The sequence below is a fragment of the Gobio gobio genome, assembly GCF_949357685.1.
Source record: "Gobio gobio genome assembly, chromosome: 1".
Classification (NCBI taxonomy): Eukaryota; Metazoa; Chordata; class Actinopteri; order Cypriniformes; family Gobionidae; genus Gobio; species Gobio gobio.
The window spans coordinates 56,110,909-56,133,903 of record NC_137097.1 but is presented as its reverse complement, the minus strand read 5'-3'; the positions used below and the strand labels follow the sequence as shown (position 1 = coordinate 56,133,903).

The following is a 22,995-nucleotide window of genomic DNA, read 5'->3' as shown; positions in this document are numbered from 1 at the left end:
AGCTGTAGTGAGACAGATTCAGTGCTTAGTATTCTGATTCTGAACTTTTACCATTGTTGATGGAGCCTTGCTATTGTTAAACTGCAACCTTTAATTCTTTGGGCATGGTACCGTGGTAATATCTCTGCATTTTGGACACTCTCATGATGGTTATGCCATGGTATTCTTTCACGTATCTTAAAATTTAATTTAAATACTATTGCATATCCATTCAGACATGAAGTGAAGTGAAGTGATGTGTTTTTGTAAGAAAAAATTCCATATTTAAAAGTTTATAAACTATAATCACTGGCTTCCGGGAATGGCCGTATGGAAGTCTAGTTCCGACAGAAGGGTGACCTCTGACCCAACGTATGACGTAGGATGTGGGAGTAGCTGTCCACACGGGCCGATTTTCGTGCGCGGTTATTGCCGATGTTTAACGCCTCGTGACTACACAAAGGGCGCCAATGTGAGTGTGTGCACCGACGCACAAAACGGCAGGCGTAAAAGCGTAATTTTTTTTAAAAACGCCTCTGGTTCGTTTTTTTATTTTGACGTGGCGCGTTAAAAACTGGCCGACCAATGAGATCGGCGCTTTTGTTCACGTGCCTGGAGCTGCTGAAGTGACAGTAAAACACGACTTGTTGGCGCTTCAACAAAACGGTCTTGCCGAGCACACATTGATACGACAAAGAAGTAGTAAGTAGACAAAGAAGAAGATGAGCTGCTAATGCTGCTTGCCAGTTCGCAAAAAGTGTGTGAATGGTTTTGGCCATAGACATAATATGTCTATGGTTTTGCCCTCTGAAGCCCTTCGAAGCCCTTAAAAACTGCATTGTTTGGACCTTCAACGGTCCATTATGTGAAGAAACATCCTGGAATGTTTTCCTCAAAAAAATTAATTTCTTTTCAATATCTTAGATGAGATAATATGTCTATGGTTTTGGCAAGCACATAAATACTGTCTCTCTTCTTCTTCTGTGTGACAAGCGAGTGTCAGAAGCGTAAAGTGCCGCAGCACCACCTTGTGTACCGGGAGCGCATCTACTGAATTTGAACATTCACTCTGCGCATCGGCAGTGAAAATCGCTTGGGTGTGAACACTCAAGACGCGCCGAAAAACGTAACAGAAAACGCTGGCGATAAGCGCGCGCGATATTCGTCCCAGTGTGTACAGGCCTTAAAGGGATAGTTCACCCAAAAATGAAAAATGTCATCATTTACCCACCCTCAAGTTGTTCTAAACCCATATGAGTTTCTTTCTTCTGCTGAACACAAAAGAAGATATTCTGAAGAATATGGGTAACCAAACAGTTGACGAGCCCCATTGACTTCCATAGTATGGAGAACAAAAATATGGAAGTCAATGGGGTCCATCAACTGTTTGGTTACAAACAATCTTCACAATTTCTTCCTTTGTGTTCAGCAGAACAAAACAAAAAAATCATACAGGTTTGGAACGACTTGAGAGTGAGAAAATGATGACAGAATTTTCATTTTTGGGTGAACAATCCCTTTAAGCTTAGGTGAGAGTAGACGCCTCTCACTGCTCACGGCTGGGCAACAAACTCAAGCTCCTCTTATATCAAAATCCTCTGACATTTCTTTTTAAAAATTCTCGTTTTAGACTTGTATTTCATGTCCAGTGTTTTACTTTGAGCGCTTCGGAGTTCGTCAATACGTCATACGAACCCAGTGATTATAGTTTATAAAGTTATAAATCTGGATATTTTTCTTACTTTTTTTGGTTTTAAAAAAATGGTACCATTCACTCCCATTATAAAGCTTGGAAGAGCCAGGATATGTTTGTGTTTGGCTAAAAGAAGAAATTAATATACACCTAGGATGGCTTAAGGGTGAGTAAATTATGGGATTAACATTTTTGGGTGAACTAACCCTTTAAATTGATAAAAAGTGACTGTAAAGACTTTTAATGTTACAAAAGATTAATATTTTAAATCGTTCATTAGCTGCTCTCTATTAATAAAAAACACCATGCAAAGCAAATTATTGTCATTTGCAGGTGGCTGAGTAAAGCGCACGATGAAGGAGTAGCGGGAAAACAGACTTTAATAGAATCCAATAGCATATATATCGACGATAACGGACAAATGACCTAGGTCAGCGGTTCTCAAACTTTTTATACCAAGTACCACCTCAGAAAATATTTTGCTCTCCAAGTACCACCATAATGACCAACATTGAAAATACAGTAGCGTGGCAGGCCTAACTATTCAGCTACAGCTCTGCACAGTTCAAAAACGAGGCAGTTTATTCCTAATAACAATATTTTTTGTTGTCAGCCACTTTAACATTGTAAATACACAGTTTGTACATTAACACTGCACTGTGCTTACATGTAGGTAAATAAAATAAAGATTAAATTAAAATGTATGTGTTTTAACATTAATTTATTTAGCGATTCCTCTGCGTACCACTAGAGGCAGCCTGAGTACCACACTTTGTGAACCACTGACCTAGGTAAACTCAGAGCTTAAAGGATTAGTTCACTTCAAAATGAAAATTTCCTGATATTTTACTCACCCCCATCTCATCCAAGGTGTTTGTCTCTCTTTCTTCCTCGTTTTTTTTTGTGGAAAACATTCCAGGATTTTTCACCACATTCTGGAAATAAATTCTCCATCTCCAACTTTAAAATCGCCCAACATTGTTGTTTTACCTTTTTTTGCTGAAGGACGTGTGTATTAGTCTTGGCACATGCGCTTTGTACTGGGGTGGTACTTATGCCTTTCCTACGTTATTACGTAATCCATGGCGCGCCACAGAGCATTGCAAGATGAGCAATTTAGGGTAAAATGTATTTAAATTATTATTTTTTTTTAAATTGGCCGACCGTTTCGCTAGATAAGACCCCATTCCTCTGCTGGGATCGTGCAGAGCCCTCTGAAGCCCTTCGAAGCCCTTAAAAACTGCATTGTTTGGACCTTCAATCGACCATTATGTGAAGAAACATCCTGGAATGTTTTCCTCAAAAAACGTAATTTCTTTTCGACCGAAGAAATAAAGACATGAACATCTTAGATGAGATGGGGGTGAGTAAATTATCAGGAAATTTTCATTTTGAAGTGAACTAATCCTTTAAATACAAGGAACAAAACAAAGTGAACTAGATACACACAGGTAAACATAATCTGATATTTAGTGATTAACTATGCTAGAGTAAACCCATCAACGTAAATAGTAGCCTACCTTTTTGTTACAACTGGAAAAGAAAACTTTACATTTCTGTGGTACAGTAGGCTGAGTAGACCTTTGGCAGCATAAGAACAATACTTATTTTAATGTTTCAGGGAAGTTTCAGGCATTTTCACTGTCCATTTCAGATTTAGAGAGCACAGCTGCAGATCTATAAGATGCATTCTTGCTGTAACACATTTCCTTACTGTTGTTCATCTGGCACACAGACCTCTCAATGCCTTTGACTCGTCGCCTCTCCAGCTTGTCTCTACAAAGCCTCTGAACAACAGATGAGGCCCTGAGCCTTTCAGTGACACCTCACCCTGTCTTTTTTTGGGGGGGCATCACAGAGTACGCTACACTTGTCCCACTTCGCATGGCCTGCAGAGAGATGAGTCACAGAGAACCTTTTCCACTACATCTCATAACATTCTTCTGTCTGGAAACAGCGGATATGCAGATTCAATCATGGCTGGGCAGAATTCGTTGTTTCTTTCCTTGTTGCTGTCTCTAGTCCTGTAGTCAACTCTTTGATTTTTCCATTAGAGCTTCTGTCTCTTTTGTCCACTCCAATATTTTAGCACAAAGCAACAAACAGATGTCATGTCGTAGTCCTTTAGACTACGACTACATTTCTTCTCAGACAAAAGGCAAATGGATCAGCCAAAGTGTGATTCTGTGAAACTTCACTCAGTTCAGGTCATTTTAGGTGTGAGAGCGCTGTTGTCATTTGAGGGGAATGTATTCAGGCTCGACAGATGTTGTTTACCTCTTGTAGACTATAATAGTACATGCGTACATGCTGAGTTTTTATATGAGCCCTATTTGTTGGGGGCTCATTAATTTTTACAAAGAGGCAAAACTCCTCCTCTTGTCCCCAGAGCGAACATCTCCAGGCTCATATTTGTACCTCTAAATGTTTTCATACAACAAAGCAACCCAGTTCTATCTCTGCTCTGTGTGTCAGTGTGATGTAATCTTTTGTTTTCAGTTTTAATGACCAGACTATTAAGCCGGTTAACTGTGGGCTCTATAAAAAGATCTGAAGGAAGTATATACAAAACAACCCCTTTAGATCTACTTAATGATTATGTGCATTGAAGCTAAGGCTGATGTTTATTATTGTATTGCTTATGAGGCTGAAGAATGGTTTAATTTGCAGCTCTTAATATTGGAAGGATGATCAAGAGTCAATGACACATCAGTCTCAATCCTCCTTATCATCATGTATCAGTAAATATAATGTAAAATTCAATAATATTTCACAATATTGCTGGTTTTGATCAAATAAGTGCAGCATTGGTAAGTATAAGATTACTTCTTTCAGAAACATTAAAATCGAACCATATTGTATTTTTATCCACTCAAAGGCAACATAAACCACTATTTCCCTCAATTTAAAAACAAAATAGACATCCGTAATAGGTCGTCCTATTGATGTAAACAACTGAATAATTGATAAAAGATGTGAAAATAGAGTCTCTCTAAGTAGAATCCATACGTCTGCACTTTTCACATTGCCATTATTAGGGGCCAAGCACCGAAGGTGCGAAGGCACCTATTGAAACCGTTCCCGTTCTTATTATTATTATTCATCTTCTTCTTCTTCTTCTTCTTCTTCTTCTTCTTCCGCCACGAAGTCTATGGCAGCCCATAGAACCGTATGGTAAAAAGTTGTGAAATTTGGCACACTAATAGAGGACAGTCTGACATGTCACCGTAGCAAATTTGGAGTCTCAAACTCAATCCCTCTAGCGCCACCATCAGTCCAAAATTTGACTCATGTTTATGCTAATAACTTTTGAACCATAAGGGCTAGAAACAAAATTCTTTTTTCCTCTGATTCCTTGGCTCAAGACGATTCGATTGCAACCTATGACGTCATTTTCCGCCATGGTAATTTTCCCGCCATTTTTAATTAACCGAAAAACCTACTTTTACGAACTCGTCCTAGACGGTTCATCCGATTTGCACGAAAATTTAACCAGATCATCTTCAGACCATGCTGACAAAAAATCTTGCAAATCAAGTTGATTCGTCAAATCATTTGCGATAAACGCGCAAACAAATTTTACGTAGCGGTTGCAAAAACACTCTTAAGGCAATATCTCCGCAACGCTTTATCGTATTCAAACCAAACTTGGTACATGTCATCACAAGCATGACTTGAGGCAACATACAGCGTTTCGGCGCAGTGCCACCTACTGGTCCGGAGATACGAAAAATTGCAATTTTTGCTTATAACTTCTGAACTGTTTGCCCAAAAATCATAAAAGGGGTCTCGTTACATTCAGGACGGCATGCCGAGTCGTCTGATATTCAATTTTACCATATCGGCCATTTTGGCTGTCGGCCATTTTGAATTTTGTCAAAAAATGCTATATTTTACAAATGCATTAGTATATTGTTACTAAACTCGGTATGTGACTTCCTTGCTATACCCTGAAGGTACTCAAAAAGTTTTAGGGCAGTGCCACCTTGTGGTCAAAAGATATAACAAACTTGACAAAAATGCTAATAACTTTTGATTAAATTAGCCTAGTATATTGAAACTGGTCATAATAGAGTCATTGGCTCATGCCGATTCAATTGCAACCTATGATGTCATTTTCGGTCATGATAATTTCCCCGCCATTTTTAATTTTCCAAAAAACCTACTTTTACGAACTCGTCCTAGACGGTTTGTCCGATTTGCACGAAAATTGAACCAGATCATCTTCAGACCATGCTGACAAAAAATCTTGCAAATCAAGTTGATTTGTCAAATCGTTTTCGATAAACGCGCACACAAATTTTGCGTTGCGGTTGCAAAAACACTCATAAGCCTATATCTCCACAACGCTTTATCGTATTCAAACCAATCTTGGTATATGTCATCAAAAGCATGACTTGAAGCAACATGCAGCGTTTCGGCGCAGCGCCACCTACTGGTCCGGAGATACAAAAAATGGCTATTTTTGCTTATAACTTTTGAACTGTTTGTCCAAAAATCATGTCTTCCGCACCATGCTTTGAAGGTACTCAAAACGTTTTGGGGCAGTGCCACCTTGTGGTCAGAGGTTATAACAAAATTTACAAACATGCTAATAACTTTTGATTAAATTAGCCTAGTTTAATGAAACTGGTCATAATACAGTCATTGGCTCATGCCGAGAACAGAGATACTAATTTTTCCATATTTGGTCAAACATCCTGTCCTCAATGTTCTTATTTGATCAAAACCTACTTTTTCAAACTCATCCTAGACCGTTTGTCCAATTTCCACCAAAATCGAATCGTATCATCTTCAGACAGTGTCAACAAAAAGTTAGGGATTTTGCATCAATAGATGAAACCGTTTTTGTAAACCGCAGCGACGAAGTTGAGCCATCATGCCAAAATTACTCTTGAGGCTGTATCTCTGCAATGCTTATACATATTGGCATCAAACTTTGCATGTGTCATTGTTCCCTTATTCTGACCACACCACATCAATTTCGTATCTGTGCCACCTATTGGTCAAAAGTGATAAACCATTAACTTACATTATCAGTGACTCAATATATGATATTTCAGCCATTTTGCCTAATCTTCTTAAACTGTATAATTGTTAATTGTTGCAGTTGGTCTGACACTCTCAGACTACAATGCATTTTCAGCCTTTTGCTTAAAATCATCTTAAAACGTGATTAATTGCTCATTGTTCCAGTTGATCTGACACTGCCAGCCATTTTGGCATGTCTTGTCTTCTTCTTTGCGCTTGGCCCCGGTATTGCTGCTTGTTGGTATTAGTTCTAACATACAGTACCTTTCATCCAAAGGGTCTCATTTCAAAAGCCAAAAGGTTGATTAACACACCATCCGCAAGCAAGAGCACAAAAGCAGCAGCTCACTATAGATAGATATTCTCCTCTATAACCTTTGCATCTTGAAATAGAAGCGCACTTGTTTCCTCATAAACACAGCCAGCCATTTACTGGGGACGTACTCCATCCCTGTGTTTTATTTAATATCAGATCCCACTCTGCTCTGTTTGGACACATCAGGCCATGCCTGAGAGGTGAAAGAGTTAAAGACAGAGCAGAAAAAGACACACAGATGTTCTCTGTCACTATGAGCAGCGGTTGTTGAAAACAGCCCTGTATTCAGGCTGACTGATGTAGATGGCTGCGAGCCGCTCCCCTTCAGATGGAATACGGACCTCATCTGGCATATTCTGATCTGCTTCCAAATTCCACCGCTCATATTATAAGCCAAATAGAAGCCTTTTACAAGGTGTTAAAGATTATATCACCTACAGGCCATTTGAATTGGTGCAAAAAGCCACAGGCTTCCTAATGTTTGGAGGAATGGACACTGTGGACATTCCTCCTGTCTACCATTGTAATTTGGTAGAATGTTTTGAAAGTACTTTTTGGGGCCTTGTCTCTGCTCATAAGTTGTGATTGGAGTAATAGTTCCAGCTGATGAACGATACAAACATTGACAGCCAATCAGAATCCATCCTGCTGTAACGAGCTTGAGATTTAAAGCTGCAGACAAGCATGCGCTTAAAATAAACAGAACGATATTGTACGCTGGTGTGGACACTAATATATATATGTATTTAATATATATCTTTATAGTTATCGTTCTTGGCGTGAACGGACCAGCGTCTTGGACCACAGACACACCCTGAATGGATGGCCAGTCTCACACACAGATATTCACTCTCATTCACACCCATGGACAATTTAGTGTCTCAGATTGACCTAAGTCTTTAGATTGTGGGGGAAACCGGAGCACCTAGAAGATATTCATATCATAATATTGGTTATTAATATTGGAGTTTTTGTGAATCTGTTGATATTGAATTATATCTACACTGTAAAATATTAATATTTAATCCCTTTTTTTAAAGTAGTGTACACAAGGGGATTTATTTGTGTCTGATTAAGTCTCGTAGACGCAGCTTTTGAGCACCTATGCACGAGGTGACTGAATTCTTCCTTTAAACCTGCATCCTAATCCCCTGGTGGCGCTGTGAGTGAAGCATATGTGATTTATGGATGGGAGAAAATGCGACACCATATTCAGTCCTCCACAGAGTCTCTTTATGGCTGTGCTGCTGTTAGGGGAAGTGATGTAGTGAACAGCCCCTGGAGACAGGCATAGCATTCTTCCCCATGTCTGCTGGGAAAGAGGACGCAGGTCCATTTGAATGCAAACTAAAAAATGGTCATTGTGTGAAACCTCAAATGACATTAAAATATTTGGTTTTCTGTGTGTGACAAGGATGTATGGGTGACAGTACTAAACAATAGTTCTGGCCCACACAGCTGAGAAGAATGATTATCCTGTTGTTCCTCCTCTCTAATTTGTACAGCCAAACTATGAAGATTGTGATTTTTATGTAAAAGTATACATTTCAATAATTGATTATGCACCAAAAGTGATCATAGTCCTATCTCAAAACAGTTGGAAGTTGTTTTAGGTACAGAGTGTGCCATTTTCACTGCTGGTCATGCAGCTCTAGTGCACACTCAGTATTCTAGTGCGCACTCAAAGTTGCTCACTCACACATGCCCTCAAAAATGACAATCCTAAAATAGAAAATTTTCCAATGCAAATAGAAAATTCAAGTCTTAAATCAGATGCACTTGTCTCAAACTGTAAATAAAACCCTAGTATAAAAGAACATGCTGTGAAATGTCCTTACTCCCACAGTGTACTATTGTTGCTTTTTAAAAATACTTATCCTTCTTTCCCTCTCTTTTTTCTTTAGAGTTGCTGGGCTCTGCCAAGAAGGTGAACGTCAACTTCCAGGACACTGATGGGTGAGTGGGACATATAAGGACTTTATATGGCTCCATGTGGTAGACTCTTGTAAACATGATCGTTCCTGTCTGACTGCCAAATATCCTCGGGATCTGCCAGAGCTTATGTGCACTTGTTGGTTTAGAAAAACTTTTATCCACGTCTCTTTCCCAGTCAGTGGACAGATATATACTGCTCAAATTTAAACAAAAATATTTGAACCTTATTGGGCTGTCAACTGTTAGTGGTTAGTTGTTATATCTGTTGACTTTTGGTGTTACAATTAGTTGTTTTATAACACTTTTTTTTTTAAAGGTATGCTATAGAAGATTTTTCATTTTAGTTAAGTAAATGGGTTATTGCTTTGCATAAGCCTTCAATAATGTTTTATATTCAGAGCTGTTGGATCCAATTTGGTGGGAAATGCCCACAAACAATAAAAATAAAGTCCTGATAATATTTTATGTTTCAACCACAGATGACGATAGAAAGCCCAGAATTTTGTAGTATACCTTTTAAATGTGTCTTAAACGTCCAAATACTCTTTGGGACTGTACATTGCACAATATAATTTGTATGTTGATTGCTGATAAAGTATAGAGAGTATGACAGGCATATTTTTTGCTCTCATCCAAATTGGTTCTGCCACATTCAATAATTCTTTCAGCCACGCTTGATGTTTGTTTCAGAGGCAGAGAGCATTGTGTTATTTGTGGCAGTGTGTTATTTGTGCTAGCGTCATAGAGAGATAAATCAGACATTTGTCGGGCTGCTTTGTTCCACATCTCCTGTGGAATATTTTTCTGGACGTTGTGACGTACAGATTCGGTTTTAATCCTGCACTGACTCTATAGTTTTACCTGAGCACAGCACAACTGAAAAGAAGACTGTGATGAGACATAAAGCAAATGATGGTTTGTGGTTTGGCACAGAGCAGAAAGAGACCTGGATTAAAGCACCAATGTTTCTAGTGCTGCATGGTCAAATATTTCTGTTGACGCAGCTGAATAAAACAATGGAATAGGGATTCAATACTAATGGAGACAGTGGGCCCAATATTTTCTCTGACTTCATCAGATATCATCTCATTACAAAACAATGAACACAGTGCAAGCTCAGAAGCAAATCATTCTTATGAACCGATTCTTTTTAAAGGTCCCATGGCATGAAATTTTCATTTTATGAGGTATTTCAACATTAATATGAGTTCCCCTAGCCTGAATATTGTCCCCAAGTGGATAGAAATGTTGATCGGTGTAAACCCGAGTTCTGGCTGTCTCTCTCTGCCTTTGAGAAAATGACAGGCCAGACAAGCCAATCCTGAAGCCTCCTGGTTTGACGTCCAAGCAGGAACGGTTTCCTCCCTTTCCTCCGCCCAGAGAATCTGGCACGCCCATGCAAACGCGAGAGATCATTAACGTTACTTGTGAACGAGTGAACTGGCAGTTTCTCAATGTTTGGATGTACAAATGAAAACAGAAGTCTTTCTTCAGTTCCTTCTGATCTGTGATCATTGATTTCTGATGTGTAGCTAATTATTTATTATTCGTGCACACACTGCGGCTTCTCTCTCTCCCGACAGAACGGTGTTTTCGTGTTTTCTATCTTGTGAGTCAGTGTTTTGTACGTCCTCGTCGCGTCTATCTGTTCTAAAATGTGCATACAGTCTTTTCTGTTTAACATCAGCAGTAACATCTTTAGAGATAAACCTCACACACGCCGAAGCTCGGCCTTCAACATCCCCGACCCCCAGTACTGCATCTGGCCCACAGCGGAGGCACCAAACGCGGCGTGAGATTAAGCAGAAGGGGGGTAAGCGTGAGGGTATCCGGCTAGGCTAGCCAGCTTTCCCCACAATAAACTGGATTACATTCGATTACTGCTGTTGTGTCTTTGTTTGCGCTGTGTAAGTTACTCAATGCGCATCACTGACGCTATTCATATGATTGGAACATATCTAGAAATAATGCTTTAATCAAACTTACTGACTCGTTCATCTCGCTGTAATGGTACATTGCATGTGTTACAAAGTTGGTAGAATAATGATGAAGAGGACTCGGTGTGACTGGGACTCGTGTTTATTCAGAACTCTCAGATACAAACACAATAAACTCGCGCTGACAGACAACGCTCTCATAACTCAGTAGTTACTATAAATAACTTTGTTAGCAATCGCTCCGTCTCCGTGATGTCCTGTTCGCGAACGAATCATTCTTTTGAATCGGTTCTTTTTAGTGAACCGAACCAGTTCACCAAATCGGACTGAATCGTTCTAAACGGTTCGCGTCTCGAGTCAGCGCTGATCCATAATTTACTTACTTTCTGACATGAGTGACAGCCCCTCCGACTAGAAATAAACTAATAACCTGAAGTATATTCTAGTAACTACAACAGTTCACCCTGAACTGAGACATGCTGAGAGAACTGATGTGAAGTGAACACAGGTCCATCTGTCTCTGGCAGACTCGTGCCTGCTCGTGCCTCGTTAAACCACGCCCCCTCCGCTCATTTAAAATGCAAAGATGTCAGCCAATCACAACAGTGGGCGTTTTTCCTGAAGTCTCACAGCAGACACGCCTCTTGAAGCAGGGCAGTCAGCCACAGGGCAAACAGCAGTATAGAAAAAATGCCTTTTATTTCTAAATTATGACATTTTATGATGTAAAAATCATACTAACAATATAAGTACACCTCAGGAAACACTATAAAATAATAGAAAAATGCCATGCCATGGGACCTTTAATGATCCAGTCCTGTGTTAGCCTTTTTATTTAGATAGTCAGTGAATCATTCAGAGCTGTTACTAAGTTCTCAATTGACTGAATAACTATCTTCATCTTGCGATAGTCGACTAAAAAATACATTTGGCTCCAGAGCCAGTAGCTCCCTAGTCTTTTTTTTGTCTGTAGTCAGTGGAGCACGTTCTATTCTTCAGCCAGCACCGAGACAGAATTTCACAGAATTTGCTCCTCACATATAAAAACACACTCTCGCGCACAGTGGATGGGCAGGCAGCCACAAACACTCACAGATTCTCAGATGCGCAGACAGACAGGCAAGCACGCACTGACGCACACTCTCACACATATGCAGTCAGGCGAAAATACACAAACATTATCTAACAAAACTACCCAAAACAACCCACTAGTCATACTATCTCCAATTACCCCACATACACCTCTGCTTTTAGCCCAGAGATCCAAATATCAAAGCCTGTTTTATTTTGCTGTAATCTTTCAAGCTGTGAAGCCAGCAGAATAATTAAAAAATCTCTTCTATTGATCACTGTCATTGAACAACGGTGGCATTCATCATCACAGCTCTGCTTCAAGGGTTTTAAGGAAATGAAAGCTGTAACTCTAAACCGACGGATAGTCCAAACTCTCACACGGTGTGAATTTACACATGCAGCCTTGCTCAGGCTGAGCTCACTTTTAAATCACCAAGATAAATGACTTGCACATTAATTCCTTCTCCATAGACTATTGCTTTCTACACAAAGATAAAATGATGTTGTCTGCTGTGTGGAGAATAGAGCTGCAGTGAGAAAATGGAGAAAATGGAGGCAGGCTAGACTCTTGTCTGAGGTTAAACTGACAATATGGGCGGTGGCCATCTAGCCTTGAAATGACAGTCAGACATCAACATCACCTACCCCTGCAATCACTTTACATCTTGCACCATGTGATTGATGAAGGCATAGCTACAATGTCTTACATTTAAGCTATAGGCCAGAAAAGATAGTCTTAACCATACTTGTTCCAATGGCATTGCTTAGTGGTTGCTTTGGTGTTCTAGGGTTTTACTAAGCATTTGCTGGGGGTTCTGGGTGGTCACTAGGGCTGCACGATTAATCGCCTTTAAACCGAAATCGTGATTTGAAAGGGAGTGATTTTCAGATCGCAAAAGCTGCGATTATTTCGATTAGGGACTATCAAATATGGTAACAAGCATTCATGTAGTCGTTGACAGTTTGCTTCCTGAGATTTTTACATTTGACGCAGAGTTTAACCAATAGGGGGCAAGAACGATTATCGGAAATTAGTATTGAGTGCTGTACATGCTCATACTTTTCATGTTCATACTTTTCAGTTGGCTAAGATTTCTAAAAATCCATTTTTTCTTTGTATTGGTCTTAAATAATATTCTAATTTTCTGAGATACTGAATTTGGGATTTTCCTTAGTTGTCCGTTATAATCATCAAAATTAAAAGAAATAAACATTTGTAATATATCAGTATGTGTGTAATGAATGAATATAATGTACAAGTTTCACTTTTTGAATAGAATTAGTGAAATAAATAAACTTTTTGATGATATTCTAATTATATGACCAGCACCTGTATATAGCACATTTCATCCACAAAGTGCTTTACATAGAAAAGGTATTATAATAGTGATAGAATAATCACAACATATGCATAAGAAATAAAAACAACAATAATTTTTAACCAAAGTCTAAAATACTATTCCGGACTAAATTCGGGGCTCCCCTGTCTGAACAGAACAGTCAGAGATTTTCGGTTTGTGAGACACACTAGTAGCAGCCCAGCTTCCTAGTGACTTCCTGTCCTTCAATAGGGAGGAGTTTTTCCGACATCTTCTACCTCTAATGGCTTCTAGTGTCCCTCCGACCCCTCAATGGAGTGGAGTCCACCAACCCCTTATTGGAGTGGAGTTATCACCCACCGTCTGCCTCTGATGGCTTTCGGCAATACACCAGCCTGCATCCAAGGACCTGGTCTTCCACACTCACGTCTGAGTAAGCAAGTAAACTCACTTCCCAATTCTCTCAACTCTCCCAACCAGACAGCACTAACCAAAAATAAAATAAATTAGTAACCAAAAATATAAACAAGGTTAAATTAAAATAGTTATAAAAAGAAGTAAAAGAATAAAAAGATGATGCATAGATAAGAGCAAATCAGTCGGACTTACAGTGGCACAGTGCTCATTCAGTAAATGCACAGCTAAACAGATGCGTTTTGAGTCTGGATATGAATGTGACTACTGTTGGAGCACATCTGATCTGTTCAGGAAGCTGGTTCCAGCTGCGGCTGGCATAATAGCTAAAAGCAGACTCTCCTTGCTTTGAGTGAACCCTTGGCATTTCTAACTGACTTGATCCTGATGATCTGAGTGATCTGTTTTTATTCAGTGAGCATTTCTGCAATGTATTGAGGTCCTAGGCCATTGAGTGATTTGTGAACAAGTAACAGTACTTTAAAATCAATTCTAAATGTAATTGGAAGCCAGTGTAAATACCTGAGGACTGGTGTGTTATGGTCATATGTTCTGGTTCTGCTCAGAATCCTGGCAGCGTTCTGTATGAGCTGCAGCTGTCTAATGGTCTTTTTGGGAAGGCCGGTGAGAAGTCCATTACAATAGTCCACCCTACTAGTGATGAAAGCATGAACAAGTTTCTCTAAGTCTTGTCTGGAAACAAAGCATCTAATTTTTGCGATATTTTTGAGATAAGAGTATGCTGATTTAGTTATTGAATAAAATCAGTTAATTTTAGATGTTACCACATGAAACATGGTTTAGGTTGCCATTTTTCAAAGTGTTTTTCAGAGCATTTTGAGATGCATCAGGAGCACGAGAGAAACAGCAGAAGCACAGCGTGAGGAATGTCAGGTGCATATGATGCTGATCAGCGTTGTGGTAGAAATTTCTGTAGGGTGTCTGCAGGAACAATAAAAACAAAGGTGCTTTAGATGGGGCGCGCACTAGGGCTTGATTTAAAGGCTTGTTGTGACAATGTTTTAGACAGATTTGTGAAGGCAGTGCCACAGGCACTCAGTGTGAAGGTCATTGGCACTGACAGCCACACAAATACACACTCTCATTGCGGTCAGAGTTGAGGCCCAGCAGAGCCACAGCAAAATAGGAGGCTTTCAGTGGATTCTAAGATAAGCTCTATCTGAAATGAGCTTGAGAAACATTGCAACACGACTGCCATCTGCTGCATGTGTTCAACAGGATAATCTTACCATGTCATCTCACACATCTCTGTCTGATCTCAACCACATACCATAACAGATTTTACATTGACTATGGATTATACCAAACCTGTTTGTCCATTTTGTCCAGGTCTCCTGTGACTTGATAGGGTTCCTAGATCCTGTTTAGGGGGGATTTGTCCGCGTCGTTCATCTGAGCCTGCATAAAAAACTCAGATTAATCTAGCTGTCAGTCCCCTAAAAAAATCTAACCTCGCTTTTGAAGCAAGAAATATTTCTCTCTGGCACAACTGAAATTCTAGAATAGCCCATACATGATAGTGTTGAGCTATAGAACGTACATATAAATTTAAGGATATATTCAGCTTTAGCTGTGGGGATTTTGATTCATCATAGTAGGCTCGGCTATAGTCGGTGTTACCGCTGTAACACTGTGTTCGGCCGTACACAGATTACATTACTCGCTCACCGCAGCACTGCCGTTTTTTATGGAAATAAAAACCAGTCAGTTGTCAGTTTGACAACGGACGCTATAGTTATAAACTGAAAGTGTCCATTTCTTTAGATGTGTCAATTTCTTTCGCTAGCAAGAGGTGACATTTAAATGAAAATTTGTATGTACTTTTAAGTGAGTCAGATTCACAAAAAAAAAAAACAGATTCATTATGTCATGATTATGTTTCTACCACATGAAAGTTCTCTAATTAATTACAGCTTTAGCTCAGCAGATAATGTTTAATTTCTTTGAGAAACGATTGCATGCAATGCTGGGAATCAGTGGAATGACTGCATTTTGAGGATCAAAAATGACCTTTATAAATCTACTTCTTGCTGATGTCTTTAAAACACACAGCTTGTGCAGCTACGACTCAATGGCAGAATTAATGATGCTGTTCATTTATTGAATTCATTACCACACTCAGTAAGCATTAATAAAGTCTTAATTGTTCTGTCTAAACACAATCAGTTAATTACGACTTTTCATTTCATGACCTGCAACTCTGCAGTTTCGCCCATGCAATTCATCATCTTAAGATTTTTAATATACTAAGGGTTCCTGTTATTGCTGCCAATCAATATAACAGAACAAATCAATTCAGTGAAAGCCACGCTGCGAGTTGTTTTGAAGTCATTCAGCTTACTTTTTTAAAGATGACATTACTTTAAAAAATTTTCATATAAGCAAAAGTTCTAGGAAACAGTTATATCTGTTGGCCTGTTTTCACCTGGTATTAAGATACACTTTGGTCTATCGGATCACAAGTGGACAACGCTAAATGGGGTCTAAAACGTTTTGAGCTTGTCCACTTTGGACCACTTCCAGAGACAATCGAAAAGCATTAGACCGGATTGCTTTCGTAGTGTAAACGCTCATGTTGTCAAATGTGTTCAAACAGCCACAAAAGACCACCTACTCTCCACCTCCTGACCTAATACGTAAACATTATGGAAGCACGCTAGCCAGAAGGGATTTAAACTTTGTTCGCTGAAGACCAAGGTTTGGTTTGAAGACGAAAAACGTACCAAGCACAATGTTTTGTCACTATTTCTGATTTCTAACATGCACTCGCCACGTTCAGCATGGTCTTGCGGCTGTCAGAGCAGAAACGAAAGCTGCTGCTCTCCATATGTTGTTCTGTTTTCTCCTGTCGTGTTTATATTTAAATTACATGAGCTTATTCCATCCATTAGATCGAAAGATCTGGAAAAAAAAAAACCCTCCCCTTGAAGAAATCAGGAAAACATCAGGTGTAAATGGGATTGTGTCTCCCTCATCTACTTGTGATCCGATTTACCCAAATGCCTCTTAATACCCAGGTGTAAACAGGGCCTGTATTTGTCCGATAAGGAGCGTAGGTCTGTATATTTAAGCAGATTAACTAACAGTACTATACAAAGGTTTTTGGAAAGAAATTAATACTTTTATTCAGCAAGGATGCATAAAATTGATCAAAGGTGACAGTCATTTTTAATGTTCTGTTAAGTTGGAATTTAAAAGGGTTTCTGTGTTTTGTGGGGTAGGGTTATCATTGTGGTGAAGAATAGCATAAACCAGCACTATATCAGCATAAACCAGCCTGGACCAGCATGGAATCCATGCTGGTTTATGCTGGATTTTTCATCAGGGATGACATCCAAATGATCTTCGGTAATAGAGATAACAGACATCTTGTGATAATAAATCTAAAGTGTTCTCATAAGAGGCTTAATGTTCTTTCTAATCTGAGATCATTCCCTTAAATGGGAGCACTAGAGGAGCAATGGTGGGAATTTGATTTATGAGCAAGGAAGAGCCTGTCGTTTTGCTGCCTCCCCCTTTAATACCTGCCTTCACATAAGTGTTACAGAGAAAGAACAACTGAGAAACAGCACAGTTGAAATATTTCAGAAACGGATATTACCAGCACTGACATGTAGGATTGTCTCATTTGATGACATTTTCTTGGAGATACATTTTTAAGAGGCAGAGGTGCCAGTAGAGCAGTACATGTGCTTGAATTATTACACATGATTCAGTTGATGTGTCCGCCAAAAACAAAGTGTGTGTGATCATTGATGGATGAGTAACAGTTTATTCCATTTGAACAACCACCTTTCAAATTGACTGTTATTTTTACATACATATTATATATTTGTATGATATAAATTACATACTAACACACATATATATATACATTTATTGGGCAGTGTATACATTATTGTTTATAAGTTTTGGGGTCAGTATAATTTTTTATGTTTTTTATGTCACTTATGCGCACCTAAGCTTCATTTATTTGATGAAAAATACTGTAAAAACAGTAATAATGTAAAATATTATTACAATTTAAAATAACTGTTTTCTGTTTTAATATACTTTAAGATGTAATTTATTCCTGTGATTCAGAGGTGAATTTTCAGCATCATTACTCCAGTTTCAGTGCCACATGATCCTTCAGAAATCATTCTAATGCTGATTTGCTGTTCAAGAGATATTATTATTATCAATATTGGAAAAAAATATTTGGGATCAGTAAATCGATGATGTATATCAATTTAAGTATATTGATGATGATTGTAAACAATATCTTATTAGTGAATGAAGGAGTGCTGATTGTACTTCCTTTTGAGGGAACGCCTTGGGCTTTAGTACCCTCATTAAGAAAAGTAGGTCAGGCGACGTGTGTATATGTGTTTACCTCTGTCTTGCCCTATAGTGACACATGAGAGAGACATACACGCATATATGAATAGACATGGCTTACTGTATCTGACCTAGTAATTGAGAAAGTGCCACAGAGTGAAGAGAACAATGAATATTGTATGGCATGAGATGTGGAGCCTGGGAAAAGAGGGACGTTTGGCGGGGAGACTAGGGGACTTCTGGCCCATCCCCCAGCATGCTCTGCTGCAGCGGTACAGTGCAAACCTGCATGATAGTGCCAGTGAGAGAGGAAGAGATGGGTCAGACAGGGTTCCTGTGAGTTTAGTATTCTGCTCTGAGCCGAGGGTTTACGTTCACAGTTGCACTGGCAGCGAGAGCCTCACAACTGTAGCTATGGTTACTGCATATTTCATGCACCAATCATAGAGAGTGAGCTGTGACAGAAAATCCAATGAGGGCTTTTTATCTTCTCCACTTCGAAAAACCTTCTGCACTACTGGGTTATGAACACAGGACACTACTGCACTCTGGACATAATACTGGAGAAAATACTCAGATTCATTCTACAAAAGTAAAGCTGTTATGAATGTGTGTATATATAATGATGTTAATTTGGAATAGGTTTTAATTATCAGTGTTTTGGCTATACTATATATATGTGGTTGTTTGAATGAAACTGCTGAAAAAATGGAATTTTGTCAATATACCCGGAATATTGTATCTGAATTTTACTAATGTACTCAGTTGTTTATATTATATATTCTGGGGCCTCATTTATAACCATTGCATGCGCACGAAACAGGCCCTGGAAGAGGCGTACGCCACTTCTGACAAATAAGTTGGGATTTATAAAAATAAACTTGACTGGACAATTTCTGCACCTGCATGCAAATTCTGACCCATGCTTACAAACTCTTTTACGAGTTTAAACAATTTTAAACTCTGTTTTCATTTTGATATACACATTTACATTAATGTTGTACATTAATGTATTACATAGAGTCATTACTCAGAAGTTAAACAAACATTATATCAATTTAGATAGACATGTAGAAGTGCTAGTTTTGAACACTTTTTTCCGGTGAGACACTGTTATTAAAGGGTTAGTTCACCCAAAAATGAAAATTCTGTCATTAATTACTCACCCTCATGACGTTCGACACCCGTAAGACCTCCGTTCATATTCGGAACACAAATGAAGATATTTTAGTTGAAAGCTGATGGCTGAGAAAGGCTTCAGACAGGCCTCCATTGGCATTCAGAACATTTACACTCCCAAGACCCATAAAAGGCACTTAAAACGTCGTTACCAAGTCCATCTCACCACAGTGACTCTACAATAATTTTACGATGCGACGACAATAGTTTTTGTGCGCAAAAAAAAATCAAAATAACACCTTTATCCAACTTGTTCTTGTCTTCCGTGTGTGCCTCCACGACGTATGCGCGAGAATATGACGCAGATCCGGCGTTCGGACACATGACCCAGAAGCGATTTGTTTACAAGCAGAGGAAGACGCGCGTATCTAAGCTGTTGAATTCTACATTGATCGTGCTTTAGGTCTCAGCGTAGTTCTCAAAATCGGACTAAAGTGTGCATTTCATGGATTCCCGAACCCCGGCTCTACGTCATTTTCTTGCGCATGCGTCGTGGAGGCACACAAGTTGGATAAAGGTGTTATTTTGATTTTTTTTTGCGCACAAAAACTATTGTCGTCGCATCGTAAAATTATTGTAGAGCCACTGTGGTGAGATGGACTTTGTAACGACGTTTTAAGTGCCTTTTATGCGTCTTGGGAGTGTAAATGTACTGAATGCCAATGGAGGCCTATCTGAAGCCTTTCTCAGCCATCAGCTTTCAACAAAAATATCTTCATTTGTGTTCCGAAGATGAACGGAGGTCTTACGGGTGTCGAACGACATGAGGGTGAGTAATTAATGACAGAATTTTCATTTTTGGGTGAACTAACCCTTTAAACTTTTTTGGTCACAAAGGATTTTTTTAATTGAAAAATGTGCAACGAAAAATACCTGCAATAGCTTCACTTTGTTATGTTGTTGAATAATTGGAAAAATATAACAGTAAGCGAGAGTAATAGATCAGAACATATATATTTTTTAATTTAAATAAACCAAAAATGTAAATATTTCAGTGATTCTTTGGATGAACAATATATAGTCAATGGCTGCAGTGAGCTCTTTTGACGGCACCTCACGGGCTCAGCTTCATGAACGTCTTCTTGCCGGAGCACAACAGTGGAGCAGCACGTTCACAATAGCAAGTGCATAGGTCCTTTCTAAGTAATTTATATGGTAGGTGATGTGGTCTGAAGAGAGGCACAGGAAAAATCAGGAGAGCAGGAGACTGTTAAGTGCTGTGGTCTTTGTATTAACATGTATTTGGCAGTGCAATATGGTCAGATGGGATGTACCTCAGAGGCAGCTACTGTATGTTTTACATGTTGCACTGTGATTTTATGGATCTACCACAGTTGGACAGACTTCAGAAGGATATGCTTACATTTGAATTCTGGAGTTGGGAATTGAATTGAATTGGCCACATCCCACAAGATGTTGAACTGGAATGGCAGGAAGAACAATTTACTGAACTTAGTTATTTCTAATTATTAATTGAAGTAACAAACAGGGCTTAACTGTAATTTGAATGCAAATAATACTACTAATAAAAATTGTGTATATCAAATTCAAATTACAGTTACATCCTATTTGTTACTTCAATTCAAATTTTGTAATGGCATTTCCGAATGGCGCACAGTCCTAAAATCTACATCCTGTTTGTTATTTTGTGTGTGTTATTCACAGATTTTCATCACTGCACCATGCAGCTCTCAATGGAAATGTGGAGGTTATATCACTGCTGCTTGATTCTCAGGCCTTAGTGGACATCAGGGACCAGAAAGGTACCAGAAAAACATCAATGTAAAGTGTTGACTTTACATTGACATCCTCAAATTAAACATTTGACCTGTTTTGGCACACAGAGAAAATGTACAACATTTTTTTAGATATCACTTCCAAACCAGCGTAACTCTACATGTATATTTTAGGAATGTGTAGTGCAGGAATATCAACAACAACAAAAAAAAATCCTCTCGTGTTCCAGGGATGCGGCCTCTGCATTATGCAGCGTGGCAGGGAAAGTCAGAGCCCATGAAGTTGCTGCTGAAGTCAGGCTCGTCAGTGAACGGTCAGTCTGATGAGGGTCAGATCCCCCTGCACCTGGCCGCTCAGCACGGACACTATGATGTAGTGAGTACACACTGCTACAACACCATGCCCACTCTTCTTCAAAGACTTCAAACGAGCACCAGTGTATGATAAAAGATCCAACACGCGGTTATGGATCCTGACAACTTGGAACCAGAACCTGGGGCCGGATTCACGAAAATCTTCTTAAGAAAGAAGTTAAGAACGTTTTTAAGATACATTCTAAGAAGTTTATAAGGACGTTCCTAAGTGCAATTCTTGAAAAATTCTTAAGAAGTACTTTGATGTCATACACCGAAGTCAAACTCACCTAATGACATCACATTACCCAGGGGGCACTACATAAATTACCGCTTTTCTCGAGAAATCACGTGAATGCAAGCGGAGTTGGTCTGCGCTATCGGAAGTTCTCTTTTATTTCAATGTGATATTATTACATTATCAACTAAGGGTGCTCTTGCTTTTGTTTAATAGTGCTTAGCACCCCTGTAGAACTGTAGAAGGGTTGTTATGCAGTGTTCTAAAATCAGGTTTTAATTTTGGCATGATCAGAGTTTAGATCTTTTTGTTTTGTTGTGTATGAGCGCATCCCTATTAGGAAAAACATCCCCCAGCCTGCTTTTTTCACAAATCATACCCTGGGGATGCACAATATTCAAATTATGGTACTAGTAGTCTGTTAAAGGGTTAGTTCACCCAAAAATGAAAATTCTGTAATTAATTACTTACCCTCTTGTCGTTCGACACCCGTAAGACCTCCGTTCATCTTCAGAACACAAATGAAGATATTTTAGTTGAAATCTCATGGCTCTGAAAGGCCTCCATTGGCACAATGCACGGTTCACTCTCAAGACCCTTAAAAGGTACTAAAGACGTCGTTACAAAGTCCATCTCACTACAGTGGTTCTAAAATAACTTTATGAATCGGCGAGAATAGTTTTTGTGCGCAAAAAAACCCTAAATAACGACTTATATAGTGATGACGATTTCAAAATATGGCATCATGAAGCTTCGAAGCGTTATTAATCAGTGAGTCGAATGAGCAGTTTGGATCGCCAAATTTCAGCAGTTTCGACTCACTGATTCGACTCACTGATTCATAACGCTTCGAAGCTTCATGAGGCCGTGTTTTGAAATCGTCATCACTATATAAGTCGTTATTTAGGGTTTTTTTGCGCACAAAAACTATTCTCGCCGATTCATAAAGTTATTGTAGAACCACTGTAGTGAGATGGACTTTGTAACGACGTCTTTAGTACCTTTTAAGGGTCTTGAGAGTGAACCATGCATTGTGCCAATGGAGGCCTTTCAGAGCCATCAGATTTCAACTAAAATATCTTCATTTCTGTTCTGAAGACGAACGGAGGTCTTATGGGTGTCGAACGACATGAGGGTAAGTAGTTAATGACAGAATTTTCATTTTTGGGTGAACTAACCCTTTAATTACTTTAATGTTATGACTGAAAACCGACATAAAAATTCTATATTATATTGTCTAAAATAACTAAATAATTAAGAAAAAAATATTAAATCAAAAATTCAATGATAAAACACTCTAGAAATAAAATTATATTAAATATTTATATTAAATCTTTTAATATGAATATTTTTAATATTAAAAATTAATGTATTTAGTTATTTATTTATTTAGATATTACCATGTATATTTTGAGATTAACTTATTCTTGAGCTAAATGTAAAAATAGG

The 22,995-nt window shown here is 38.8% G+C and overlaps 2 protein-coding genes across 10 annotated transcripts in view; one reads left to right on the top strand and one right to left on the bottom strand.

Moving 5' to 3' along the window:
- Window positions 1-22,995, bottom strand: part of dus1l (dihydrouridine synthase 1-like) — a 658,813-nt gene that overhangs the window by 309,135 nt on the left and 326,683 nt on the right. The window lies entirely within an intron of this gene.
- Window positions 1-22,995, top strand: part of caskin1 (CASK interacting protein 1) — a 105,807-nt gene that overhangs the window by 58,966 nt on the left and 23,846 nt on the right. For 7 of the 8 annotated variants that reach the window (XM_079831832.1, XM_079831829.1, XM_079831827.1 and 4 more), the window contains exons 2-4: window positions 8,924-8,975; window positions 20,884-20,981; window positions 21,185-21,330. In XM_079831832.1, coding sequence (XP_079687958.1) covers window positions 8,924-8,975; window positions 20,884-20,981; window positions 21,185-21,330 — 296 coding nt within the window. Of the gene's footprint in view, window positions 1-8,923; window positions 8,976-20,883; window positions 20,982-21,184; window positions 21,331-21,368; window positions 21,486-22,995 lie in introns of those variants that run through there. The other variant, XM_079831833.1, reaches the window with a different exon arrangement.